The sequence below is a fragment of the Papaver somniferum genome, unplaced genomic scaffold, assembly GCF_003573695.1.
Source record: "Papaver somniferum cultivar HN1 unplaced genomic scaffold, ASM357369v1 unplaced-scaffold_117, whole genome shotgun sequence".
NCBI classification, from domain to species: Eukaryota; Viridiplantae; Streptophyta; class Magnoliopsida; order Ranunculales; family Papaveraceae; genus Papaver; species Papaver somniferum.
In genome coordinates, this window is record NW_020620714.1 from 10,438,228 (window position 1) to 10,465,437 (window position 27,210).

The 27,210-nt window shown below is 36.8% G+C and overlaps 2 protein-coding genes across 3 annotated transcripts; both read right to left on the minus strand.

Moving 5' to 3' along the window:
* Positions 1-16,885: 16,885 nt before the first annotated feature.
* On the minus strand, positions 16,886-21,325 carry LOC113329973. Its single transcript, XM_026576830.1, has 3 exons — positions 21,191-21,325; positions 19,478-21,006; positions 16,886-17,442 (listed from the first exon to the last, which is right to left on the minus strand). The coding sequence occupies exons 1-3, from the start codon at positions 21,215-21,217 to the stop codon at positions 17,373-17,375; spliced, it is 1,626 nt and encodes a 541-aa protein (XP_026432615.1). The 5' UTR covers positions 21,218-21,325; the 3' UTR covers positions 16,886-17,372.
* A 325-nt stretch (positions 21,326-21,650) lies between these two features.
* On the minus strand, positions 21,651-26,382 carry LOC113330210. 2 transcript variants are annotated; one of them, XM_026577062.1, is made up of 9 exons: positions 26,275-26,382; positions 26,092-26,195; positions 25,938-25,996; positions 24,906-25,073; positions 23,385-23,588; positions 22,846-23,038; positions 22,453-22,764; positions 22,209-22,373; positions 21,651-21,980 (listed from the first exon to the last, which is right to left on the minus strand). In XM_026577062.1, exons 2-8 carry the CDS (start codon positions 26,174-26,176, stop codon positions 22,216-22,218), a joined length of 1,179 nt encoding a protein of 392 aa, XP_026432847.1. In that variant the 5' UTR covers positions 26,177-26,195; positions 26,275-26,382; the 3' UTR covers positions 21,651-21,980; positions 22,209-22,215. The 2 variants fall into 2 exon arrangements, with proteins under 2 accessions (XP_026432847.1, XP_026432846.1); XM_026577061.1 differs by having other exon boundaries at positions 22,453-23,038.
* Positions 26,383-27,210: the final 828 nt, after the last annotated feature.

The window sequence follows — 27,210 nt, forward strand, 5'->3', positions numbered from 1 at the left end:
CATGAATAACATAACTAAAATAACAAATGCTCGGATGTGTAATGGCATGGACAATAGAAGCACAATACCGCCGGATGCACAAATACAAGAAGGCTAATTTGATTGATTCAGCAAATTCACTTGGCAACATGTTATTTATTCTAATGGAAAGCGAACAAAAGATAAGTAAACTGTAATGTAAATCCAATATTACCTTAAACGTAAGACCATCAGGACGGGCACAATCATTTACTGTCAGCACCATCTTTTTTTAAATCTCTTGAAATTTCTTCCGATCCATCATGTTTCCCTGAAACTTTCCTAGCCCAAATTGCTTTCAACAGTGCCGAGAGCATTTCCTTATTCCCACTCCTGTATTCTTCTACCATCTTATCAAACTCTGCAAAACCACAAACAAAATCAGAAAATTTCCAATTTTAAAACCCTAAAAATCCCAAAATCAAAGGGTTTTGGAAATAAATTTACCTTAATTATCATAATAATGATTTTTTTTCAAATTAGGAGTAATTTTATCTTAATTCAAATTTGGAAAGCTAACACTAATTTTCAAATTTGTCTCGGCCATCTGCCAGAAGAATCAGATATTCCGATTGATCACTATTAGACTGGTTTGGTTCGTTTATTACAGATCCCTATCCAAATCCCTTCAGTTATTGCTCAATTTATTTTGTTGCAGGGAAAAATTAAGAGAAACATTAGATAGTTTGTGGTGCTCTGGTGAAAGAACTAAGGGGCAATGGTTAGGGAACAGAATGGACTAAGGGGTAATGGTTAATGTAGCCATTATGACGACTGGAGGGGATGTCAGCATTGTCAGGTAACACTTAAATAAACTTTGTGGGTGATTGGTTTCCTATAATTATTTGTATGATGCTAAGTTTAGAAAGGCCTAACCTTTGAGGGGATCAAAGTTAGATATCAATGAAGGTTGTTTTTAGCTGGACATACAAGTAAGAGCCAGAAAGGATGTGACTTGTTTTGGTGTGGATCAACGCATCAACATGCAGCTTGTCCCCTACTCTTCTCATTCTGTAGTATTGTTTTTGGGAGTACTGTGCCAGTGCGTGTGTTGCACCTTCTAGGATGGCTTTCACTTATAATTTTCAATCATGGAGCAGACTTATGTAGCCCATGTATCACTTGTGTCCTATTTTCGTTATTTCAGTCAGCTTGTCACGTGTTCATGCTTTGCACTGATGTAGAGCCAAGAGATGAAGTTTGGAAGGATTAAAAAGAAGATACACGGGTATTATGCCTTCTGGAGATTTGGTTCAAAGGTAATCCACAAGCATACAATGAATCATTCGATGAGAGATATTTATTCAAATGACCAAGTTTTGTATAAAGTGTTGCCATTTTTTTTGCACTTAGAATGATAGATTGATTTCATATGTGCATGAATTTTAGTTTTTGGTAGTTTTATTATTTTAGATGGTTGCTTTGTTTTCTGAATTTATCAATTATTGAGTTAATAGAATTTAAATATGTTGTCTGATTTATAAGTTTTATTAAAATATAAATGGATTAAATTTTTGTTACAATTCTTCTTTGCCGTGAAAAAAAAAAGCTTGTCAAAAAAAAAAACATTTCAAGGCAAACAAATATGCTTAATAAAGTATTTAGGGACCAAAAACAACTTTTTAGTGAAGAGTAAATTTGTCTTTGATAAAAAACTTAGAGACAAAAAAATATCTTTCAAAAAGGAGTTAACCAATTCCATTAAATAACTTTGCAATTAGTCATAAAAAAGAATTAATATAATTACCGCATTCGGGAAATTTGACTTTCTCCGTCGTCCCAGTGTTGGGTTTAGATCATCATGATGAAAACATGCTCAAAATAATTTATTATGGCTCAAATATGATGATTACAATGGATGAAAAAGGATAAAGCAGGGAATATACGACCCACAAAAAGCGTCCAGAAAGGAACGATAAAACTTTAATCTTGTTGAAGAACGACAGTAAGCGGTTGCTGTTTACGCGGTTGAATTCGACCCTCAACTCACTATTGAATAACGACTGCTATGGCTGGTCCGTTCTTCGTGTTCTTGGTGTTTTCAATGGCAGTAGCAGCAGCAAAGGAAAATGGTTTGGATGATTTTTCTTCCTCTGCAGCTTTCCCCTCGACTCCCCCAACTCTCAACACCTTATATGACCCCAAGGGAACCTATTTATACTACTATAACTCGTTTAATCTCGGCCAATTACTCCCGAAAATTCTCATTTACTTGGCAGTAAAGAGAGAATATTTTCGATATATTTTATTTCGCCACGCGTTTCCCGCTCTGATTCTTTCCTTGTTTAACTCTTATACGCATCAAACACTAGTTCCAACTCTCCCAGCTCATCTCATCCATTCATAAACACACGAATTCCCGTGAACAATTCTTCCCTGCACGTACTCCCCTGCTTCCAGCTCGTGGCTTCCCTAGACAATTCTAGCCAAATTTGATCGACCACAACACTTGCAATAGCTTTCTATATGTCCCTGGATCATAAGAGACATAGATAAGGGTGTACTTATGCTTAGTCAGGCTTAATATATTGAACGCGTGTTGAAAATGTTCAATATGGAGAATGTTAAACCAGTTAGTTCTTCACTTGGAAGTCAAATTCGTCTTTCAAGTATGCAGTGTGCGAAGAAAAATTAAGAAAAGGAGTACATGGCTAACGTACCATATTCTTCGACTATTGGGAGTCTAATGTGTGCCATGATGTGTAGGAGACCGGATATTGCACATGCAGTGGGAGTAGTGAGTAGATATGCAAGCAACCCAGGAAAACAACATTGGGAAGCTGTGAAGTGGATTCTCAGGTATTTGAGAGGTAACACAAACGTACCATTGTGTTATGGAAGAGGTGGTTCTATGTTGAGGGAACATGTGGATGCATACTTCGCAGGTGATGTAGATAAAAGACGAAGTACGACCTGTTATGTTTATATTATGGGGTCAGCTGCAGTGAGTTGGAACTCACAGTTACAAAAGTTGGTGACATTGTCTACTATGCAAGCGGAGTACGTAGCGGTGACAGAAGCGATCAAGCAGATGATTTGGTTACAAGGATTATTAAATGAGTTGGGAAAGGAACAAGGAGATAGTGTTCTGTTTAGCGACAGTCGAAGTGCTATTCATTTATCCAAGAACTCAGCCTATCATGCTAGGACGACGCATATAGATATCTGTAATCATTTCATTCGGGATCTCTTAGAAGAATGAGAGTTGAAACTCGAGAAGATTCTTGGTTCGAAGAATCCTTCAGAGATGTTTACCAAGGGAGTTACATCAGACAAGCTAAAACTCTGCAAGGCTTTAGTTGGTCTCTCAGAATGAGGATCTGGGAGGGGAGCCGCACTGACAAGGAAGATGTTTTAGCACCGTCAATCCAAATTTGAAGAATGTAAGACAATCAATAAGTCTTCAAAGTGGGAGATTGTTAGTTAATTGAAGACTAATTAATTATTTCCTAACTTAGCCATGATTATTTTTAGGAATTATAGGGGTTTCCTAAACTGGCTAGAATTCTTGGTGGACAAGTATGTAACCTATATAAATAGGTAATTAGGCCTTGTAGAATTATATTGTGAATAAAAATATTCTAGAGAGGAAAGAGAGTTCTTTCTTGTATAGCTTTTAGAGTAAAAAGCTAGGGTTTCGTTGTGAGAGCATATTGGTGAGGAACAAGAGACAAGGTTATCGTCTCGGGTAATTGTAGCGGTGTAACCAAGGGTTTGCTGGGATTCACATGATGTTGTAATCATTTTTTCTTCATAGTGGATTTGAGTTGGTGCGGCTCGAAGTGGACGAAGACAATATATACAAGTTGTATGTATTGGTCGAACCATTATAAATCTTGTGTCTTGTGAGTTGATTTATCTTTCTCTTATTTTCATAGTTGCTTGTGCTTGGTTTACTTATTATTCATCATAATATCTCAATTTCCGTTATTCTGCGGTTGTCAGTGATTCCCTAAGAAAATCCTGACATGGGATGCTTCTATGACTAACGGATCTAATATGGCAGGGTGCGTGATCATATGGTACAAAGCCAATAGGCAATTTGGAGCAGCAAGGTGTTGGACATCTTATGCAGACTCAGTAATCGATGTTGAGGTTCAAGCATTGTACTCGGCTATCCTTTGGTCGTCACAACTCCATCTGTAAAAAGTTAAAGTTATATATGTGTATGATAATCTATGCCTCGTCAATGGAATCAATGGAGCATCTTCGTCGCTGCATTGAACAAAATTTTCTCTTGTTCATAATTGTAAAAAAGGCTTAGCTTCCCATGTAACATCTTGCTGTGTGTTTGTCAAAAGTAAAAGTAATCGGCAGGTGGATGCCTTAGCGAAACTAGTTCGGAAAAATCATGTAACTAAGGAATGGTGTATGTTTCCTTCTGAAGTCATTTCAGGGGAAACTCCTTTGCTGTGTAATTCTCCCCGTTTTAGTGAATATGTTTTACCTTCCAAAAAATAAGAAGAAGCAGAATTCGAAGCTTTGTACCAAATGGGATCAAGCTAAAGCGCTGCAAGAGTATTGCCAGATGAGTTGTAACATAAAAGAAATCAAAACTGGAGTCGTCGAACATTTCCAAAGCTTATTCAACGTAACTGTTCGTCTTCAATTCAAATAAATTTGGATCGTTCTCTATCTAGAATGCGGGGACATGATAAAAGATGATTTCATGTCAGTAATTAAAGAATTTGAAAGATAAAGAGTACTTGGATTTGGGGTTTAAAATACCTTCACATGATCACATCTCTTATCCCGAAGAAAGAAGCAGTGGAAGAGATATAAGAGAGAAAGAAGCAGTGGAAGAGATATAACTATATAAGAGACGAGGCTTTGGTCCCATCAAATTTGCACCGAAAGAACAAGGTTTTTGGTCCTTATAAATATGGTAGTGTGGAGAGTTATTTAAAGTCACAAAGGAATCCGCTGAAGAGAACTGTTAAAGTTTGCGGGCATCCAAATCAAAACCAATTGATAATGATTGGAGCGGTTCTTTCATATTATAATTTAAGTTGATCAATTAATTTTAGTGATATGGGACTAATGTCCTTCCACACGTCCCCTCACGTGGACCTACGTACGAGTTTATCAGTCCATCGGTAAACAAGTGTAGATAGGTGAGTGACTAAATAAGGGGGTAACACCTCAGCCAGTATCGACACTGGTCTACAACCCCGGATGTACATTAAACACTTCGGTCAGTAACTCGGCCTACACCCGGCGTACGCAAATCTGAGTCTGGAACTTAGCTTTGATACCATGTTAAAATCTGCGGGCATCCAACTCAAAACCAATTAATAATTAGTGGAGCGGACCTGTCATATTATATTTTAAGTTAATCAATTAATTCTAGCAATGTGGGACTATTGTCCTTTCACGAGAACTCCATTTTTATTCTTGATTGAAAGTGGCACAATTATCTCGCCTCTTCAAATCGCTGAGGACATCCTCATTTTTCTCTTTTCTGATGCAAAACGAAGTGAAGAACCTTCGGCTGATCATGATATACTGCGAGCTTATTTGTGGGCTCAAAATAAACTTCGCCAAAAGCAAAATATTGGTGTTGGTCCCGACTAATATGTCTGATTTTTCTGCTTTACTTAGCTTGTTATTCAGCTCCTCATCCAACTTACTTGGATTACCTTTGGGGGAGAAATACAAAGGCAGCTTAAAATGGAACTATGTGATTGATAAGGTAATAAATGAGTTGCAGGCCAGGCTGGGACAAGTCTTTCCTTTTGAGAGCTGGCAAGGTCGCCCTTATAACCAATGTAATATCCAGTCTTACTGTAATAGTGTAATGGGTACTTTTTGAATCCTTTTCGAGTGAGGTTCCAGTTATCACCGTAGCAATCAGCAATTCTAGGTGAAGACTTCCATCTTTATTGAGTTGAGATTGAGATGCTGGCAGATTTTATGCTGGATTGGTAACCGGATTGGGTTGTGCCCGCTGGCTTGGGTTGCTAAGGGCTTTGAAATGAATTTGTGAAGGTTGTAGATTTTAGAAGAGGTTGTCACGAATAGAATAAGTGCTTCAGGTAGAGAGGTAGGTGCAGCGAGATTTTGGTTTCCAGGCAAGATGCAAGGGTGCAAAAATAAACTGTGGGGGTAACTGTGGACAATTTCGGCCTCACGGTTTTCAACCCTCGAGCTTGCATTACAAACAAGATAGTTCAAGGTGGCAGGTTCTTGTCAAGAATTTTTCCATCATCAAACTTCCAATAAACCAAAAATAAATAAATTAAAGAACACTTTCCTGTCCACAATAATAGGTTCTTTTTACTTGAGAAAGGGCTATTTCCACAACAACCTGGGTGCTCAATTTGTTTGCTTGATTGCCTAATGTGTTTTAAGGTGTATAAAATCACACAATCGGCCAATATGCCAAACAAAAAATAGTTAAGAATTAACAAACAAACAACAAAGGTACCGAGATAATATCCGTATCTGACAAGATTTCCAAAAAATACAAACCAAGAGTAGAATACTTGTCATACAGATGTGAGGAAGTTCACAGACAACCAATTCTAAAAGAACAAAACATGAGATGTAGCAAAAGAACCACGTGTGGAGGACAAAATATCTAGAGTACTACATATACCATAAGACAGACATACCAAGGGAACCTACTGCAGCCAAACCAAGAGTACTGCTGACAGTGTAAAAGTCTGAGCACCAGATTGATCTGAAGACTAATCACCACCAACTTGTCTATTCCAGGAGTCTTCAACAATCAGCTTATCAACACCCCAATCTCCTTAAAGCTCGAAAAGTGGAGGCAGCAATATTAATTTTACGAAAAATAATAATGCTCCAAACATAAAAAAAAAATTAAACAAAGACAAGAGTGCAAGATGTGGCTGTTGTTAGTGAAGGAAATAACTACGAAGTCGGGAATGATTGCTGAAGCACTGAGTAGACTGGGGAGAAAGAATAACCTCTATGTAGGGAAGGGATGCAATTGGACCGTAGTTATATTTCAAAATACTTGGTTACAAAGAGCAACATAATCCCAGTTGAATTTCAGAATTGCAAGGTAAGAGAGTGGTCATGTCTTGAGTTTGTTGCCTATTTGGTGATCATTCTACATTATTGGACTTTCTTTCTGTTCATCTTTGTAAGTGCATCCCAGCTATCTGATGAATTAATATCTCTAAGTAATTACTTCTTTTTAACAAAAAGATCACAGATGCTAGGGGTCTTATCTGTGTTCTGGAAGAAGCTATTATAGGAGGATACCCTATCTCGATAATTGCCTGAGACTCCGTACACGAGGCTGAAGCAACTCTTGTTAAAAAAAATTTACGAGTGCTTGAAAGGCTGCTGCAAAGAGAGTTAAATTTGGAGCACGCAAGAGCCAGTACCTAGATGACACTGCTATTTTGACCTGAGGTATTCATGTTTGCAAGGCATTCGGCTATCCTGTGAGTATATGGGTATGTTTCAGCTTACACATCTCTTTGGGTCTGTATTCTGTAATTTGTTCCGAGAAACTGTAATTAGAGAAGCTAGGCTACCCCTAGACAAAGCTGACAATAGCATTCTAGCAATTGATAGTCATGTTTTCCAGATGAGAAACCTAATCAAGTATGACTCTTAGAGTGTGCCTTTCGTTTCTGGGGTCCCTCGTTTATCATTGTTAATTAGATTAGATGAATGCCACTTGTATTATGTTTCAAATGCAGCAATCAAAGAACGTACAACACTAACATATTCCTATCTTCATCAAGATGATTAGTTTTTCTCATTTTCAGAGATCGATCTCTGAACTAAACAGAAAACAAGCAAAAACAAATAAAAAACCAGATGCAAAAAGTCCAGCAGAACAGTAATTAACAGAGATCTGACCACATAATTTTGGGAAGCCGCTGAAATTGCTCCTAATGAAGAGATAGTCACGTCACAATTTATTTTCACAGGTTAAGTGGAATATGCAGGCTGTTACTAGCTACCGGCTATTATGCAAGCGTAGTCTGTTAAATAAATTGAATTCACATTGCCTCCAAAATCTGGATTCGTACTCTTCGAAAGTTATTATTTTTCAAACTCTAGAATGAAACGACAAAACAGTAGTTCCAAACTCTAGCATGTGACTGCAAAGCCTTAGATATGAAATTTATAATGCCTACTAGGTCTGTTAATTTATCATATGAACTTAGAAACTCAACTTACCTGCAGTTTTGAACAGGTGAAAGGCTCTCAAAGAAAGTTGAGACTGTTGATGCAGAGGAAAAACTTGGCACTGAGGATGAGATCCCATTGAAATCAATTGCATTGAACGTCTTCTTTTTCCAATTATATGAATGGCAAGTAGATTCCGATATCTCGCCGTCAGATGCTTCCACATAAGAGGTTAAGATTATTTGATCTGTCCCTGGAACTGGATCACAAGCAAAATCACATCGACCTCCACCAAAGTGTAGGGTTGCTGAATGGAAACCTCGGTCCAATAACTTCTTGAGTTTTTCTTCTTTCTATCTTCATCTAATACCCATAATTTAGGTGTGTAACCACTCTCTCCAATTTTATTTGTCAGGTTGTTCAAAGATGTAGCTAGGGACCCTAATTGCTCTAAACTTCTCACTTCCAACATCAAATCCCACTATGAACTTTTTCTCCTTTTCACCAGCTTCAAATATTCTAAGCAACTCAGTGGTATAATATATGGAACCATTTACATAAACTGAAGATCCGTATAATTCTATATCATGTGGTGGTACCTCATCAATCCGTCTCCATTCATTATCTCCTACTGTCAACACCTCACAAACTACATAAGAAGGTTGCGAGACCTCCATATACCAACCACTTTATTTAGAGGTAGGATTGTATCCAAATGTACATGTAGCCATTGGAATTTTGTTAGACACTTCAAGGTCTTCACTACGCACATCTCTTAACAAGTTGCTTACAATCCAAGGTGTTTTTTCCCGGGTACTTAAGTTAAAAATGCAAACAACAGGGTCATCTCTTCGTTCACCAAAGAATGTTGTCAACCCAAATACCGGCCTCAACATCAAATCCCAACCAGCAAAAGCAATATCTCTGATTGTGTGAAAATTTGCTGCTGATATTACTCCTCTATCCTTGCCTCCAAACACTAGATTGGCGGTCATAAGTTGATATTTTGTATAATTTTCAATTAGATTTGCGACAAGGAGACCTAGCCGTAATTTTGATCGCTCAAGGTGTAGATTGATGAATGTTGTATCTTCTTGAATAAAAGAAAACCAATATTTGCAGACAGATTTGAATCTCATGAGGGACTTTACTGGTAACCAGCTAAGAACTTCATAAGCGAGATCATCACTGCAATTGAAAACACTAGTCTTGCTACTGAAATGACCTCTACTTTTCTTCTCCTGAATCTCAACCTCCAATTCCTGCTTCCTTCTCTGACCACGAGGTTTAATTTCACAACCTTGATGCTGCGGCCTGCGGGGACGCCTACGGCCAACTATCCGTGCTCCCTGTTACAAAGAGAGTATCCAAGTGTTTTCTCAAACCAACAAATAAAGCACCGAATATTCCACTCCCAGTAAGTTAACAATAGGTGCAATGAAAGACAACGGAAGTTTTAAGAAGACTTACTAAACCAAGTGGAGACATGAACGCCATTGTCGTTCTTCTATCACTTGCTCCTTTGATAATAATATCACGTTAAAAATAAATAAAACTGAATTACAGAGTCTAGGGTTTGGGGGAAGGAAGAGCACTAAAGAACTCGATCAGTTTAGGGTTTGGTGAAGATAAAGGTATTTGGGATATTGGTTAGCTCTGGGGGTATTAGAAGAAAAAAATAATTTTGGTTGATGTCGTAAAGAAAAAAATTGTTGTACAGTAGAAATTCTTTAAATTAATATTCGTTAAATTAATTATTTTTTTATTGATGATCCTAACTAGGTTTGTACAAGCTAAAATTTAACTCGCTAAATAAATAATCTCTCTGAATTAATAGATTTCTCTGTTTCCATGGCTATTAATTTAAAGAGTTTCTACCGTATAAATAAATTTCACGTTACAGCAGTCAAGTTGTCACAGTTGTAGTGCAAAAACAGGTGTAATATCCAGTCCGGAGAGGGTGAAGTGACCGACTCTTTGGCAACAAAAGAATTTGGAGTTTGATACCTTCTCCGATTGGTTCCGCCTATTTACCACGGATGGTTTCCCTATTTGTCACCCACATTAATTTTCGAAATAATTTTAGTTTTCAGTTATATTTTTTTACCACCTATGAAAAGTCAAATATAACACCGATTACTTGACGCGGTGAATGTTATCTCTGCGGTCAAACTCTTTAAAGCCTTTTTGTTCTTATATTTCTTTCATTTTATCCCCTAAAATCTTTATTTATGCTTCTTGTTCTATTTGTAGAATAGCTCAATCGAGCGGTTTTGATCATATCAACTAAAAATGAAAAATCCACCTTAACATCAATAAATATGAGTGATTTTTTATTTTTAGTTTAAATGTGGAATTTCATGAAACGCATGAGTGTGAATGATTTAATGGAAGAAGATAAGACTTGATCGAGTAGGTATTGAGAATCCATCTGACATACTTATGAAAATTCAATGGCAATACATTAAGTTAAAAATTGTTTGATTAAACAAACTTGTATCTGGAGCTCAAAGTATTTATATTTTCTCCTAAATATTGAACATAAGAAATTCTCTAAATCTGTATTTGGATTTTTTTCATTTATAAAACTTGAATAATTTAAAAAAAAAAATTGGTCAATTAATTCAATAAAGACAATTTATGGGTGTAAAATTTGATATTTACAGTTTGGTTAATTAAAAGGTGGAGCATATTAGTAAAAGAAAATTTATTCTTTGAGAAACAGTATCTTTCTTTAATTAATGAAAAAAGAAGTGATATCTTTGATTGATGATTGTTATATAATAATTTCAAAATACGTGATTTATGTCTTCTCATAGAAATATAATGACTCAAAAAGTGCATTATATAGATCAAAAATATTACAGGATCATATGTGATGGCATGGAAATCAGAATTAGGGCACTGTTAGCTGATTTGATGACATGTTACGAGGAGTGGCCACTTCAATCCGCCACATAACATGCTACGTCGGATTAGCTGTTAAGCAGTTGTTACAATGCTGTTCAAGATCGATTTTCTTTCATCTATTAAAAATCAGGGAGGACAAATATCACGTCTAACTAAATGTATCACTTATTTTTTTTTGTTCATAAAACTAGGGAGGCTCCGCCACTGATGGTGGCACCACCACCAAGAGTTGTAGAGATTGAGCATGACAACAATGATTCCACCGCAACAATGACTGCCTTATCCAACGGATTTCTATTAGGCTTCATTCATCTTCAAGCTCTTGTATTAAAATAAATAACCAGGGCCGTCTTACAGTATTATGGTGCCCTAGGCGAACACAAAAAACTGGGGCCCTTTCGGTATTACAAAATCACCCATATACTACAGCAAAAAAAAAATTTGACAGCAAATGATGATTCAAGTTTAATACTAACAAATAAAAAATTTACCTGACAATAAATGGTGATTCAAGTGTAATATCAACAAACATTCATCATTTTTTTGAAGAAGACACAATGCTAGTAATGGATGTAAAGATCGACCTTTCAGCATTTACCGCTGCGAACTTATTTATAATACTGTCATAGTCAATACTACGTAGCATATCCGCTTCAATAGACAACATCGCTAGTCCGTTTAATCTCTCTTGAGACATCGTTGATCGCAGGTAGGACTTGATCAATTTTAACTTCGAAAAACTTCTCTCTGCAGACGCAACTGTAACAGGGATTGTCAATAAAATTCTATATGCAATAGACGCATTTGAATAGCATCCACCCATATCCGTTAGAAAATTCAACACTTCAATAGCCTTTCCAGCTTCCTTAGGCAAAAAACTTCGTAAAACCTTCAACTCCGTATATAACTCATTTCCATTAATATCTAATTCCATTTCATAGCTTAGATATTTTTCTAGTTTAACACAAGAATCCCTTAAAGTATTATTATCAAGATACCTTAATTTTTCTATATGAAACAAAAATCCAAAAATTTCCTCGTATGCTTGAAATTGTTTAAACCTATGTTTGAGAGGAGAAATAGATTGGTCCATTATATAAATGAAGTATTCAACTCGGAAAGCTTCCATACCTTGCAATGGTGGTTGTACTTCCTCTATCTCATCAATTTCATCAAAGTGCTTCTTCCTTTTTCGTACTCGTACCTCATAGAAAATAGGCTCTATATTCATAGATGCTGCAAGTGTTTTAGCTTCTTCCAATGCCTCCTCAAATCCATTATTTCTGTAATCTTTAAAGAAAGAAACAAGATCTTTTAATTTAGTAACAGCATCATCAAGATTCATATCTTCGTTTTGAAGCTTAATGCTCACAGAGTTAACCGCAAGAAGTTCTCTATGCCAAACAACCATACCAAGTATAAGCTCAAAATTATCAATCTCTCGGGTCAATATAGAGTAAGCAGTACCCCTTGTCTTCGCATCAAAATCAGCCGAAGTTGATAGCTCTAGTAAGGCATCTCGTATTTCTGGAGCTTGAAATCGGATTGCTTTGATAGCTTCAATATGACTTTCCCATCGAGTATCAGATAATGCCAATTTAGAGCATCCACAATCACGATCATATCTGGGGACTATACCAAATTTGGTCGTGAATTGAAACGTAGTGGGTGAGACTAAACCTAAATATAGTTCGTTTTTTTAGGAAACTTCTGATATTCCCATACGAAGTTATACATACAGGTATTAAATTTTTGAGATTTTGGGCCCCCAGCAAAATGCGGCCCTAGGCAGCCGCCTAGTTCGACTGGTGCCTAAGACGGCCCTGTAAATAACCCACAAGCTCCTAAGGGCTGTCAAACTCTAATATTGATGTTCTACCTATTTTTGGTCCCATGGTGATGGATCTAAATGATGCTAAAAAGCATTTTCCAGCCAGCCATTTCTGGGTGGATAAAAATACTAGAATTTGATGGTTTAAGAATTATGAAATTAAAATAGAGGTGCTTCCGCCAGAAACAAATATATATTCTGCTTTACAAAAAAGTCGGACATTTTTGTTCTAAGTCGTTATAGAATTTCAAAGCTAAACTAATTTCTTGGCTTAGAGCATCTCGAATGGGACATCCTCAATTTCCTATTAACTAGGCCACATAGGATTTATCAAATTTTTAACAGAAATCGTTCTCCAACGGGAATGTGGGGATCTAAAATAAAGAAAATATGTAAATTAGTTAAACAGACATCCTCTAACTCATCCTCTAATTTCAGAGGTTGGATGTTAAAATCCTAGTCAATAATATCTACGATTACTAATATATTAAACTTTAAAATCAAAGGTTTAAAAAGTACCAAACCAATATAAATAAATTTATGATTGGAGATGTTTTTATTTTACCTCTCTAATTTAAGGAGATTTTGATCTCACATCCGGGTAAAAAGGATTTTGATCTCACATCCGGGTAAAAAGACTTGCACATAAGACGGAAACCAACTTCCCATTGGAGATGTTCTTACAGTGTCATTTCTTATTGAAAAATATTATGAGCTTTTCAGCTGGTCTGTATGGACTGTCCTAATTGATTGTTTTTATCATTGACCATCATCTTTCGCAGAATTACGGGAATACTTCTTCTTTTCTTTTTTTTTTTTTCTCATTTTCATCGAGAGTTACCAAGGTAAAAAGAAAGTGACAATAATTTGAGACAGCACCAACATCGACTCCAACATCCAAATCCACTATCAAGGCCCACTTCTTCCTCGGAACAAAAATTCCCCAGCAAAATAAATAATTCTCCACTGCAAACTTCAGAGGAGCAATACCATCGCCATGGATTTGGTGTCTCATCATTCTTCAGCATTCCTTCTATCTCCATCTTCAGAATGTAAGAAAACTGAAGTGTCGTTGTGCTATGTTGAAGTCTCCTGGTGTTCTTCTATCTGACTAGGCTTGTTATTGGCATATATGCTAAAAGGAATGTTATAAGGCCTTTGTAAATGTTGTAGCATGTTTTAAAATCAAAATGCCTGAACTGGAATTATGGTATTAAATGTTGCAGGTTTGGGATTTCCCTATTGGGCCAGGTCATTTCGGGGCAAGCGTATCATTTATCATAAAGAGGATGAGCTTCAAGAGAATGAGTTCAATGGATCTAGAATTGTTAAAGCGAAAGAAACAAGCAGTGCGTGCATGAAATGTCTATGCTTGCAGAACAGTGGATTCAAAAGTTTGGTGTCGAGGTTGCCAATCCGTATGAATACAAACCAACCAATGAGAACAAAGTATATAAAGCATACGGATTCTGTGTTTTCTTCTTCTGAAAACAGAAACCTATCCCACGTCGGTATACTTCTAAATCTAAACCGCCTTAACCAAAAACTACTGCATATAAATACCCAAAAGATTAAGAAACCCTTAGTTTTCCTTTTCTTCAGATTTCTTTTCGGTTCAGCATTAATGGCTCGTACCAAGCAGACCGCTCGTAAGTCTACAGGAGGTAAAGCTCCCAGGAAGCAACTGTCCACCGTGGTTGCGAGGAAATCAGCACCAATAACTGGAGGAGTTAAGAAGCCACATCGTTATCGTCCAGGGACTGTTGCTCTTCGTGAGATCAGGAAATACCAGGAGAGTACCGAACTTTTGATCAGGAAGTTGCCTTTCCAGAGATTAGTTCGTGAAATTGCTCAGGAGTTCAAAACAGATCTTCGGTTCCAGAGCCATGTCGTTCTTGCACTTCAGGAGGCTGCTGAAGCTTACTTGGTTGGATTGTTCGAGGATACCAACTTGTGTGCAATTAATGCCAAGAGAGTTACAATCATGCCTAAAGATATTCAGTTAGCAAGGCGCATTCGTGGTGAAAGGGCTTAAGTTTTTTAAAATTGTTTTATTATTTTTTTTTTTAGATTTTATTGTTATTATGGTAATGAAAGGTGCCGCTTGGGTTCATGAATTTTAAGATGCCGCTTGGGTATGAAAGGTGAATATAATGTACAATTAAGTATGATTCTTTTTGCCGTAATATGATTCTATCCATCTCCTGTTCAACACAAAGATAATTCATCGAAAGAACTATGAATTCCACAAACAAACACCAGTTCAGCAAGTTGCAATCTAAGATTCATCTGCTAGCAGTTCCGGGTCAAGTTTAGTTTCTTCCGAACAAATAACTCCAACAAATTCTTCGGTAAAAATGTTGTATTAGCTCAATATGTTTATTAATTGCAGTCTGTTTTTCTGGAAACCTTCTCAACATAGCAGGAATAAGTTCCTCTTAGTCTTTGTTTTTCCTTTATTCTTCTTTTGTATACCCAAAAGAAAAAAAAACGGTCCAGCTTCGACCTTTACTCGAGAGGACTTCAATTTATGAAAATTTTGCCCTAGGGTAAAAACATGCGTCAATAAGAATATTTTTGTCCGAGTCAAAAAATATCTAAGGAATCAAAAATCTGGATCACATTTTACTCTTCCGTGAGCTTCCAGTTATGACCTTGGCAATTCTAGGTGAAGACTTTCATCTTTAATGAGTTGAGATTGAAATATGTTGGTAGATTTTCGTTGAATGATTTTATGACTTTTTGGAGGAGAACATGATTTGATTAGGCCACCTTCTCAACAATTATAAGGGGTGACCTCATATGTGAAGATGACCAAGTTACCCTTTATTTAATTTTAAAAAAAATCAAATTTTTTTTCAATTTGAATAAATATCTTTCTTTTTTTGTATTTTTTTTATGTGGTTCGCCTGTCGAACTTGAAGCTCGGCTAAGAGAAAATATATAAAAGTTTTTTTAGATAGGAATTCGATTAAGTAAAAATTTTCTAAAAAACTTTTCCGAACGCAGTTCGGTTTGTAAAGATTTTTATGAATGTAACCGACCCATGTTCAGTGTATTTTCAGATAGGAGTTTGGTTAAGTAAAAAATTTCTAAAATAAATTGCAAAGGGACCGAACACAAAGTTCCGTTAGGTACAAAATTTATGAAACTTTTGGCAGCACACCGAACTATGAGTTCGGTTTGCAAGGAAATTTTTCATTCTAACCGACGTTCTTGGTGTTATATGTTTCTGGGAGTGCGGTTAGAAAACTAGGATTTTTTTAAACTACTCCTATCCGAACAATACCGTGTAACTAATATTTCAAACCTAATTTGATGATCAAACAAATTAAAAGCAATGAGTTGATGGGAAAATACGTATGAATTTGCATACTAAATGATTTGTTAGAAAAATACTTGTGAGTTATTACTTGTGGAACCAAAGTTAAATTAAACATTGAATAAAAAAATTAAGACAAATGTATGGTCCCAAAAACGGTTCTTTTCATTGTAGGATGGATCGACTGTAACTGGACTGGGTGGGCCCGCTGGCTTTGAAAGGAATTGTGGGGATTGAGAAGATGGGATGTGGGGACGGCCTCGAAGGTGCTTCAGGTAGAAGTAGGTGCCCTACAGTGAGATTTTGGATTCGAGGCAAAAGAACAATTAGTGGCAGCCTTCAGCAAAATGTGGCTCTCAAGTTCCCAACCCTCTTAAGAGTTTGAACATCACTCATTCTCAGTCTCGAGGCTTTTAACCCTCAAGTTTCCATTACAAGGTAACAGGTTCTTGTCAAGATTTTCTCCATCATCACACTTTCAATAAACCGAACAAGTCAGTAAACGATTTCCCGTCCATAATGAACCAACTCCTGTTCTTTTTACCCCCAAAACGGTTTATCAGAACTTGAGAAGGGTCTTTTTCCTCAACCACCTGGGTGTTCAATTTGTTTGCTTGCCATAATGTTTTTAAAGGTGCGGAAAATCACGACAATCAGCCACTACACCAAGCAAACAACAGCTAGGGTGCAACAAACATCAGTTAGGGTAGCCAAGGCAAAATCTGTACATCGACAAGATAGAGACCCAACAGACCCCAAGACTAAAATACCACCACCAGTGTACTACCAGTTTATAACTTTAAAGTTTAAACAGATACAAAGAACTTCATTAGCAACTGAACCCTAATAAAAGATACATAGGATGTAACCAAAAAACTGCATGCGTGGAGGACAAAATAGTCTAGAGTACTTGCTATATATAACTTAAGACAAACATAAAAAGAGAACCTAATGCTGACAGACCAAGAGAACATATTGTGATAGTGAGAACCCCAGACTGATCCAACGATCAATCACCAACAACTTGTCTCTTCTAGGAGTCTTCAATAATCAGTTCATCAACTCCCGAACCGCATGTGTAGAGGACAAAATAACTTAGAGCATATAAAAAAGACATACCAAGAGAACCCAATGGAGACAATGTAACAGTAAGAGCCCAGATTGATCCAACGATCAATCGCCACCAACATATCTCTTCAAGGAGTCTTCAACAATCACCTCATCAACTCCCGAACCTCTATAGCTGCACATAGATGATGATAACAATGGAGGCAATAATATTAGTTTGAATTTAAAGTGTCGAAGAAAAAACAATACTGCTCCAAAGAAAAGAAAAAAATGATTCAACAAAGACAGAGATATGAATGCAAGATGTGGCTGCTGTTAGTGCAGATACGGGGAATAACTACAGAGTTGGGATTGTGATTGCTGAAATACAGAGTAAAGTAGGGAGGAAGAACAACCTCTATTTAGTGGAAGAACCATGGTTTGAATTCCCAATATTTTACTATAAACAGTGAGAATCAGTCAGTCGAATTTGAGAACTGTAAGGTAAGAGAGTGGACATGTCTTGATCTTTCTACGTTATTAGACTTTCTTTCTGTCACGTCATCTTTGTGAATGCACTTCTTTCTGACAAAAACATCACAAATGCTACGAATCTAATCTATCTTCCAGAAGAGGCTCTATTGTAGGAGGAAACTCAATAACTGTCTGACACGCTGTATACGTGGCCCTTGCAACTCTTGTTGAAAAAAAGATCACAGGTGCTTGAAATATGCTGCAGTGCCTAAATGACATTCCTATCCTGACCGGAGGATTCCATGTTCGCAGGAAACTCCGCTATCCTCTGATTACATGGATATCTTTAAGCTAATACGTTTCTATGGGTTCTTAAGAGCATAGCTGTAATTTGTTCCGAGCAACTCTAAATAGAGGTATGCTCTGATTACATGGATATGTTTAAGCTAATATGTTTTTTTGGTTCTTAAAAGCATTCTATAATTTGTTACCAGCAACTATAAATAAAGCAGTTGGGCAATCCCAACTGCCCAACTGCTTTATCGATCAAAAAAAAAAATCCCTAGACAAAACTGACAGTGAAGTTCTAGCACTTAGGAATTAGGATGCAGTTGATAAGCATGTTTCCAGGTATGACTCTCAGATTGTGCCTTTTGTTTCTATTGTTCCTTCAAACAAAAGATCAATTGCCAAAATAGACATGCAAACAAACCAGATGTAACAAATTCCACAAAACAGTAGTAATCAACAGTGAAATTGCTCATAAAAGGAAGAGGGTCACAAACTATTTTGACAGGGTAAGTGGAATATACGGGCTGTTACTTGCTACCAGATATTATATGTACTAGTTGGTTCGATAGTTTCACATTGGCATCATAATCTGGATACTTACTACTCGCAAAGTCGGTTATTCTTAAAATCTAGCACGTGACGGGAAATCCATAACATCGTCCAAATTGTTACAGGATGCCTAGTGTTTAAATTTTTTCTACGGGAATCAAAGACAAATATATACCAACTGTAATAGCCTAGCTTAATATGAAACCCGAATGTGAGAATAGAAACATCATTATCCGTCACTATATGAGCTGTCAGTACAAAAATTGTGTGTAGACTCCTCAATCCTTATGAGGATGCATTTAAATACGAGTTTTAATAATATTCTAGATAGGTAATCTCAAAACACAAAAATATACCGATATAAGCCACTACCAACAGTTAGTATTGAGGCTTGAGGTTTGATAAGGATTTCACCAAAAGATCCCACATCTCCAGTTCAACCGTAATTAAACATCATCTTGCAAGTAACTTAGGTCAACATAGTCACATATCAAAGAATAACTACAGTAGAAAGGTGGGCAAAGCATAAATCTAGATACTCTAGTTGAAAATAAGCTCATGGGTACTTGAAAGCTTGTGGCAAGACTCGTGAATTTGGAGAACACAAGAGCCAATATCAAGATGACATCGTTATTTTGACTGGATAGTATTCATGTTCATAAGGCATTCTGCTATCACGTGAACGCATGGATATGTTTAAGCTTACATGCATCTTCGGGTTCATAAGAGCATTCTGTCAATTTTTCGGAGCAGCTGTAATTACTAACTATAGAAGTTGGGCTATCCCAAGATAAAGTTGACAGTGAAGTTCTAGTACTTGACTCTTGTGTTTCTGACATCAGAAAACTCTTAAGTATGCAAGTTACACTGTTTAGGTCATTGATATATGAAACAAATAAAAGAAACTTTAATCTTACCTGCGCTTTTGGACAGGAAAGAGGCTCTCAAAGAAAGACCGAACCTTTGATGCAGAGGAGAAACAAGGAGCTGAGGAGATCCCACTGAAATCAATTGCATTGAACGTCTTCTTCTTCCAATTATACGAATGGCATGTAGATTCAGATATCTTACCGCCAGATGCTTTCACATAAGAGGTTAAGATCATTTGATCTGTCCCTAGAACTGGATCACAAGCAAATCCACATCGAGCTCCACCCAATGTGTAGGGTAGCTGAATGGAAACCTCAGTCCAAGTACTTGTTGAGTTTTTCTTGTTTCTATCTTCATCCAATACCCATAATTTAGGTGTGTAACCACTCTCTCCAATTTTAATAAATAAACCCAAGCGTCCATCTAATTCTAACAGCATGATATTGTATATGTATATACTAGAATGATAATTTTCAGGTTGTTCAAAGACGTAGCTAGGGACCCTAATTGCTCTAAACTTCTCACTTCCAACATCAAATCCCACTATGAACTTTTTCTCCTTTTCATCAGCTTCAAATATTCCAAGAAACTCAGTGGTATAATATATGGAACCATTTACATAAACTGAAGATCCGTATAATTCTATATCTTGTGGTGGTACCTTGTGAATCCGTCTCCATTTATTTTCTCCAACTGTCAACACCTCACAGACTACATAAGAAGGTTTCGAAGACCTCCATATCCCGACCACTTTATGCTCTTTAGAGGTAGGATTGTATCCTAATGCACATGTAGCCCTTGGAATTGCGTTAGACGCTTGAAGGTCTTCTTTACGCACATCTCTTAACAAGTTAGATACAATCCAAGGTGTTTTTTCCCGGGTACTTAAGTTAAAAATGCAAACACCAGGGTCATCTCTTCGTTCACCAAAGAATGCTGTCAACCCAAATACCGGCCTCAACATCCAATCGCAACGAGCAAAATCAATATCTCTGATAGTGTGAAAATTTGCTGCTGATATTGCTCCTCTATCCTTGCCTCCAAACACTAGATCGCCGGTCATAATTTGATATTTTGTATAATTTTCAATTAGATTTGCGACAAGGAGACCTGGCCGTGATTTTGATCGCTCAAGGTGTAGATTAATGAATGTGGTATCTTCTTGAATTAAAGAACACCAATATTTGCAGACAGATTTGAATCTCATGAGGGACTTTACTGGTAACCAGCTAAGAAGTTGACGAGCTATAATGTCTTCCTGATTATCACTGAAATTGAAAATACTAAACTTACTGAAATTACCTCTATTTTTCTGACCATGAGGTTTTAACTGAAACCTAGAACCTCTAACCTTCTTCTCCTCACTCTCATCCTCAACCTCAAATTCATGCATACTTTTTAGACCATGAGGTTTTGATTGAAGCCCAGAACCTCTGAGCTTCTTCTCCTCAGTCTCAACCTCAAATTCCTGCGACCTCTTTTGACCACGAGGTTTCAATTGATACCGGGAAGTAGCAGGTGTCTCGTTTAATTTCACAACCTTGCGGTGACGCCTACGGCCAATCATCTGTGCTCCCTGTTACAAAGAGAGTAGACAAATTAAGATCTGAAGAAGCTCCAAGTAATTTTTCAACTCAAACAAATTTTAGGGGAAAACTTAATCACCAAAAAATCTTGTCCTGATTTCAATTTTACTAACAAATTAAACACCCAACATTCCACCCCCAGTAAGTAAACAAAGGAAATTTAAGAAGACTTACCAAACCAAGTGGAGACATGAACGCCATTGTCGTTCTTTTATCACTTGCTCCTTAGGGTTTGTGGAAAGAAGAAGAAGAACTCGATTAACCTAGGGTTTTTAGTGAAGACAAAGGTATTTGTTTGGGATATTCGTTATGTCTGGGGGGGATGCCAAGAAAAACAATTGGGGTTGATGTAGTAAAAGAAAAAAATTACTGTATAAGAAAATTACAGCTGTCAATTTGTCAGTAGAGGGTGAAGTAGGCAACAAAAGACTTTGGAGTTTGATTTAAGGCTCTTTTTGTCACTCACTCTTTCCAAGGTTCAAGGATTTCAACTCTCAAGATTACAATACAAACACAGTAGCAGAACAGCAGGTTCTTTCTACACCCACACTGTTCCCGCTTATGAGAACTCGTCTCGCATAACCAGCTGGGTGCTCAACTTGTTTGCAATAATGTGTTTAAAGGTGTACAAAATCACCACAATCGGTCAATATACCAAACAATTAGCCATAGACAAAATTTGTCCATTAACAAGAGTCACCATGAGCATAACACAAGTTTAAAACTTTCCAGTCAAGATATAGAGAAGTTCATAATCGGTCCTAATAGAAGAACCACAATTGCAGAGGACAAAATAATCTAGATTGTATACTACAACGTAAGACAGATACGACCAAGATCACCTAATGCTGACTGACCAAAACAACGTATTTCTGACAGGGTAATAGTGAGAGTCCAGATTCATCCACCAACTTTGTCTCTTCCAATTGTCTTCAACAATCATCAACTCCCTGGATCTCTATAACTGCTCATAAATGACAAAAGGGCAATATTAGTTTGACCTGACACTGTTTAAGTAAAACAATATAATGCTCCCAGAAACCAGAAACATATGATTAAACCAAGACAGAGATAAGAATGCAAGATGTGGTTGCTGTAAGTAACTTATTGGGGAACATGCAGTGTACAAATATAAACCGAACTAACTAGTACAATATATTTAACCACTTAAATATAATGTAAATCGACTTACCATGTGCCTAGCCCCACATGTCGTACGTCGCTTCAACGGGTATTATTTCTCTTTTACTATTAGCATCGTAAAATGCTTTTTCGCGTTGAAGCTTTTCTTGACGTAATTGTTCTATATCTTTCTTGCAGACATTCGTGATTGTATTGTTGTGGTCAATCCAATCAACTGCAGCAATTTTAAAACCAATTGAAAATAAAAAACAGCAAAAAATTCGACAACAAGTTACAAGTTAGGGATACCATACTCGTAATAAGGCCTCCACTATTTCCAGACTCGCAACCCTCAACCATAGCTTCTTCCATATGCATAACAGCCGTTTCCAGAGCATGAGTACGATTATAATTATCTGCGAGATAACTCTCAGCCTTGCCATCTTCATGGCCATCAACCTTAAATTTTTCAACTTTGGTGATTTCTTCGTCCTTGCCTATAAAATACAATCCTGCTCTTCTTGTGGTGATAAATTCTGTAGACGTAAAATATTGTCCAGGATCAAACTTGGCTTGCTGACCTTCTTCTCCTTCGACCTCTTCATGTGTTCTCTTCTTTGACTTATGTTTCTTTGACTTTCGTTTCTTCTTGGCTTGCTGACCTTCTTCACCTTCAACCTCTTCATGTGTTCTCTTCTTTGACTTATGTTTCTTCATCGACTTCGGTTTCTTCTCCGGCTCAAACATACCAAGTGTTACCCCACAAGTCATTGCATCAAACTCCAAATCTCCTGGTACATACTTCTCCAATATCTCTACTGGGATGTTAAGAAACCTCTTCGCATATTTTGCACCCTCTTTTGACGTTAAAACTCTCCCCTTCCTATGTTTATTTGCAATCTGCATATATAAAAGGTAAACGATATATCACAAAACATAAAATAAAATCTATATTCCACATATTCTTTAAAGAGAAACCTATGTTGAACAGAGATTCATGCAAAATAATAAAAGACCTAAACACTGATGAAATATGGAGTTATTGGATTATTGGGTTTTCATTTGGTTAAAACCTGGCTAAAATCATTCATTATCCCAATGGTTATATTGTTGACTGATTGTAATGCAGTTTCAACTTAACACCAATATGGCACACTTGAGTTGTGTATACCAGTGTATGTTTTCAAGTATATGTCAACCAATAATCCAATGACTCGATAATTCAGTAGTTTTCTCAAAGACTTACCTGAGTGATCAAATACTCGCAGACGCGCGTGCAATACCACGAGGTTCCACTTGCACCGTATAACATATAACTTCGTGGATCACCACCCAAGTGAAAAACCTTTTGAACCTGCTCTTTATCTATTGTTCCATCAGGCATAGTTGCTAAGCTGTCACCACCTACAAGGATCCCAAAGTCATAATCTCCACTGAGTATTGTGGTGCCCTGCAACAATAATTTGTGACTGTTTATGATTCACGCAATTGATTAAAAGTATAACCATTACAGCAATGAAAAGTAGAAATAAAATGTTGAGGTCATGCCTAAACAGTTAAGCCCAAGCAATGATTTATTGATTAATAAATTGAAATTGAGTTCATTATTGTTTTTGTATATTTCGAAAAACTTTTGAATACATATAAAAACCAGAGACTAAGGGGCAGCATGGAAGGAGAACAGGCCAACATACAGCAATTAATTTCACTTTCATGTTGTTATATAACTATAATACTTGTTGCTCAACTGATCAAAGGTAAATGGATATCATTCACTTCACCACACACCGTTCCAGACAAAGTATGCATTATTTTCACGCCAACGTATGATTACATACACGGGATCATGGTCAAAATATCACTTATAACTTTACGAGGCATGAGAGTTACCTCATGTTGTACACCTATGATGATTTTTTGATATTTAATGATGCTACGGAGGTATATGCCCATAGAATTAGAGTTTCTCATACAGAGCTGCTAGCTTTCTATTAGCGGAGCAAGAATTTTTAATACTTTGTAAACTCTCCTTTCATTAATACTTGCTCCAGTTTTACAAGTGATACTCACTGCCTATTTATAAGCTTCAACCTCTCTGGGAAATTCTAAACTTCACTCAATATTTTTTGACATTGAAGCATTTGACCGACTTACTCAACTTACTCTAGTTTTGTCTAGAGATTTTCTATTCTTATCACAAACTATCTAGTTCAAACTTACAAGACTAGGTACAACGGACATGTCTAGATTTTTCTTTCAAGTTCTTTTACTGATTTACAACTCAGTAAACTACACAATTTTAGACTTTATTTGGACATTACAAATTAGCATATTCCAACAATCTAAAACTTAAAGTAGTATATTACAATGATTAACAGGTTGTTGTGGCCATTGTATTAGATATTTACTATAACAAAACCTCTGTAATCGAGACCCTAGAAGATTTGTTTTGACGAATGTTGAACAGCAAAAGTAGCACTTAATGTGCGGACAGTATATTAATGTGTGGACAGTACTTAATCTCTTACCAAGTAAAAACCTCTGTAAACAACTAAAAACCCTATAATTCATTCACTAAGCTTGTGAACTTGCTATTTTCAGCATATGTATAGCTACTTGTAATATACTTTACCAAGCCAAGAGGTGGAATAAAAAAAATCGATTCAGAAAGCTACAATTGATGTTCATAAGGCTGGTGTTAAGGTGATAAGCTTTGGTCTTCAGAATTATACCTCAAAAAAATCAACTAAAAGATATGAGAACCTACTGTAACAAGATCAAGAGGTGTTGCCGTAGCCATATCTTCGAGTAAGTCCTCCTTTAAACCTTTTATGGGTACTTCAGGCGAAGCCTCAATTGTCTCTCTGGCTGCACTCATTTGTGCCTCACTTGTAGCTGGAGGTGGCATAACCGGCATTGCACCTGAAATAGAAACCTGCATTCAACCAACGATGAATGGTTAGATACCTGTTGACTAAACGCTTGTTGTTGATAGGATACTTCTTGTTGACCCGCAATGTTAGAGAAAAAGAAAGATTTGTTTACAATTCACAGATATGGGTATGTTTATATAAACGCTTTTTCCGTAACAACAAGGTGGGCTATGTCTCAGAATACTAAAACTAATACCATTACAGCCATAGAATGCAGTCCACACTGAAATGCAAGCCATGAACACACAGCTGAGCACATTACAAACCTTTGAATGCATTCAAAAAAGGAGAGTGTACAAAGGAAAAGGGCAGTCTGGAACAAAGGAGAACAGGCAACCCAAAATGAAAATATAGAGCAAATCAATTCAACTGAGTTCGTTATTATAATCCAATGCTTGTGTTTGATCAATTGATCAATGATGAACAGATACCATTCACTTCACTATACCCAATTCCAGACAGACTATGCACTATCTTCATGCCAATGTATCAGGGCTGAATATGGTACGGTTTGGTCCGATTTTGGGCCACAACGCACACCGTTGATTCAATAAGATTCAAAACCATTTCGTGTATCTGACCTGACAGTTGTTATTGGAAACCGTATAGGGTTGATTCAATAATTTACACAAAGTTAGAACATATCTAAATTTGACAAATAAAATCCTACCTTATCCCCATCTAATACCGAATTAATAATCAAATTCATCATGTAAGAAGATAAAAATGAACATAAATCTCAACAACCATGCCTATTTAAACTACACAGGTATGTACAAGTTCTGAACATACTGCTGAGTCCAATACAACTGAATTGAGTACATTACTCTTACTTAAAAAATTAACTCAAAGATATGAGAGCGCACCTTAACAAGATCAAGAGGTGCTGATAGAGCAATATCTTCATGTAATCCCACCTTTAAGCCTAGAAAGATGAACTATAAGAATTAGAAGATGACAAAATCATAATCCTAAACTATCAACCCCATATGAAGATATATCCAAAAGTAGCACCCTCACCTGTTTTGGGTACTTTAGGTGAAGCCCCAATTGACTTTCCACCTGCACATTTTTGTGCCTCAGGCATTTCACATGATTCATCCATTGGTTGAGTGAACTTTAACCTGAAAAGAAAAAAAAAATTGGACAAATCCATAAAATCCTAACCTATTCTCATCTAATACCGATTCAATCATCAGTTACCTTTTAGATGAAGAAGATCAAGGTAATGGTGGTGTTAGTGTGGGAGATCGAGAAGAAGTGGTGTTTAATGGTGATGGCGGTAGATATCCCCTGAACCCTCGTTTAGGGTTCAGCGCCTAGTTAGCAATTCGGGATTCGGCAAACGTACGGAACGGCAAACGTACGAGTATTATACGGTTTTGTAAAATCCAGATTCGGTCCAAAATTCGGTCAACGGGACGTGATTCGTCAGTAATTCGGAACGGCATACGTACGTGTATAATTCGATTTATAAATATGAGTTCGGCTCTGAAAATTCGGTATCTATATATAACAAATAATTTGTATTTATAAGGTCATAGACCAATTTTTATGCATATGTGTGAGTTATTTAAAGAAAAAATAAACTTAATATGATGATATTAATAATATATACAACATTAGTTATCCAAGAGGACGTCGTATGGTGGTTTAGATGCTTGGTTAGTGAGTTTGAGATCTCTCTCACCTTCACCTTCACCTTCAAATCTCTTCAGTCGTTTTGGTTTCGTAAAAATTACAACACGTCTAATATTCGGTCGTGTATGCTCGGAAGGCAGTAAAGCCCAAAAAGTGGAGTCTTTGAAAAGTAAAAGCTAAAGAATTTATGGAGAATTAAGCGGACGTATCATTCGGAATACGTAAAATTCGTGAATGATTCGCGAATAATCCGGGAATGCCACATAATACGCGACTTGGATTCGGAGTTGCAAACGTACGCGAATAAGACGGTAAAATTCGTGATACGGAAAAATTCGCGAATCATTCGCGAATCATTCGCGAACTTACTAACTAGGGTTCAGCGTGGATGAAGAACAAATGTAGAAAACGTTTTTTTTGGGAAGAAAGGGTTTTGTTATGATTCCCACGGGGATGGGTTCGGCCCAGAACCGAAGAGAATTAGGGCTTGCAGTTAGC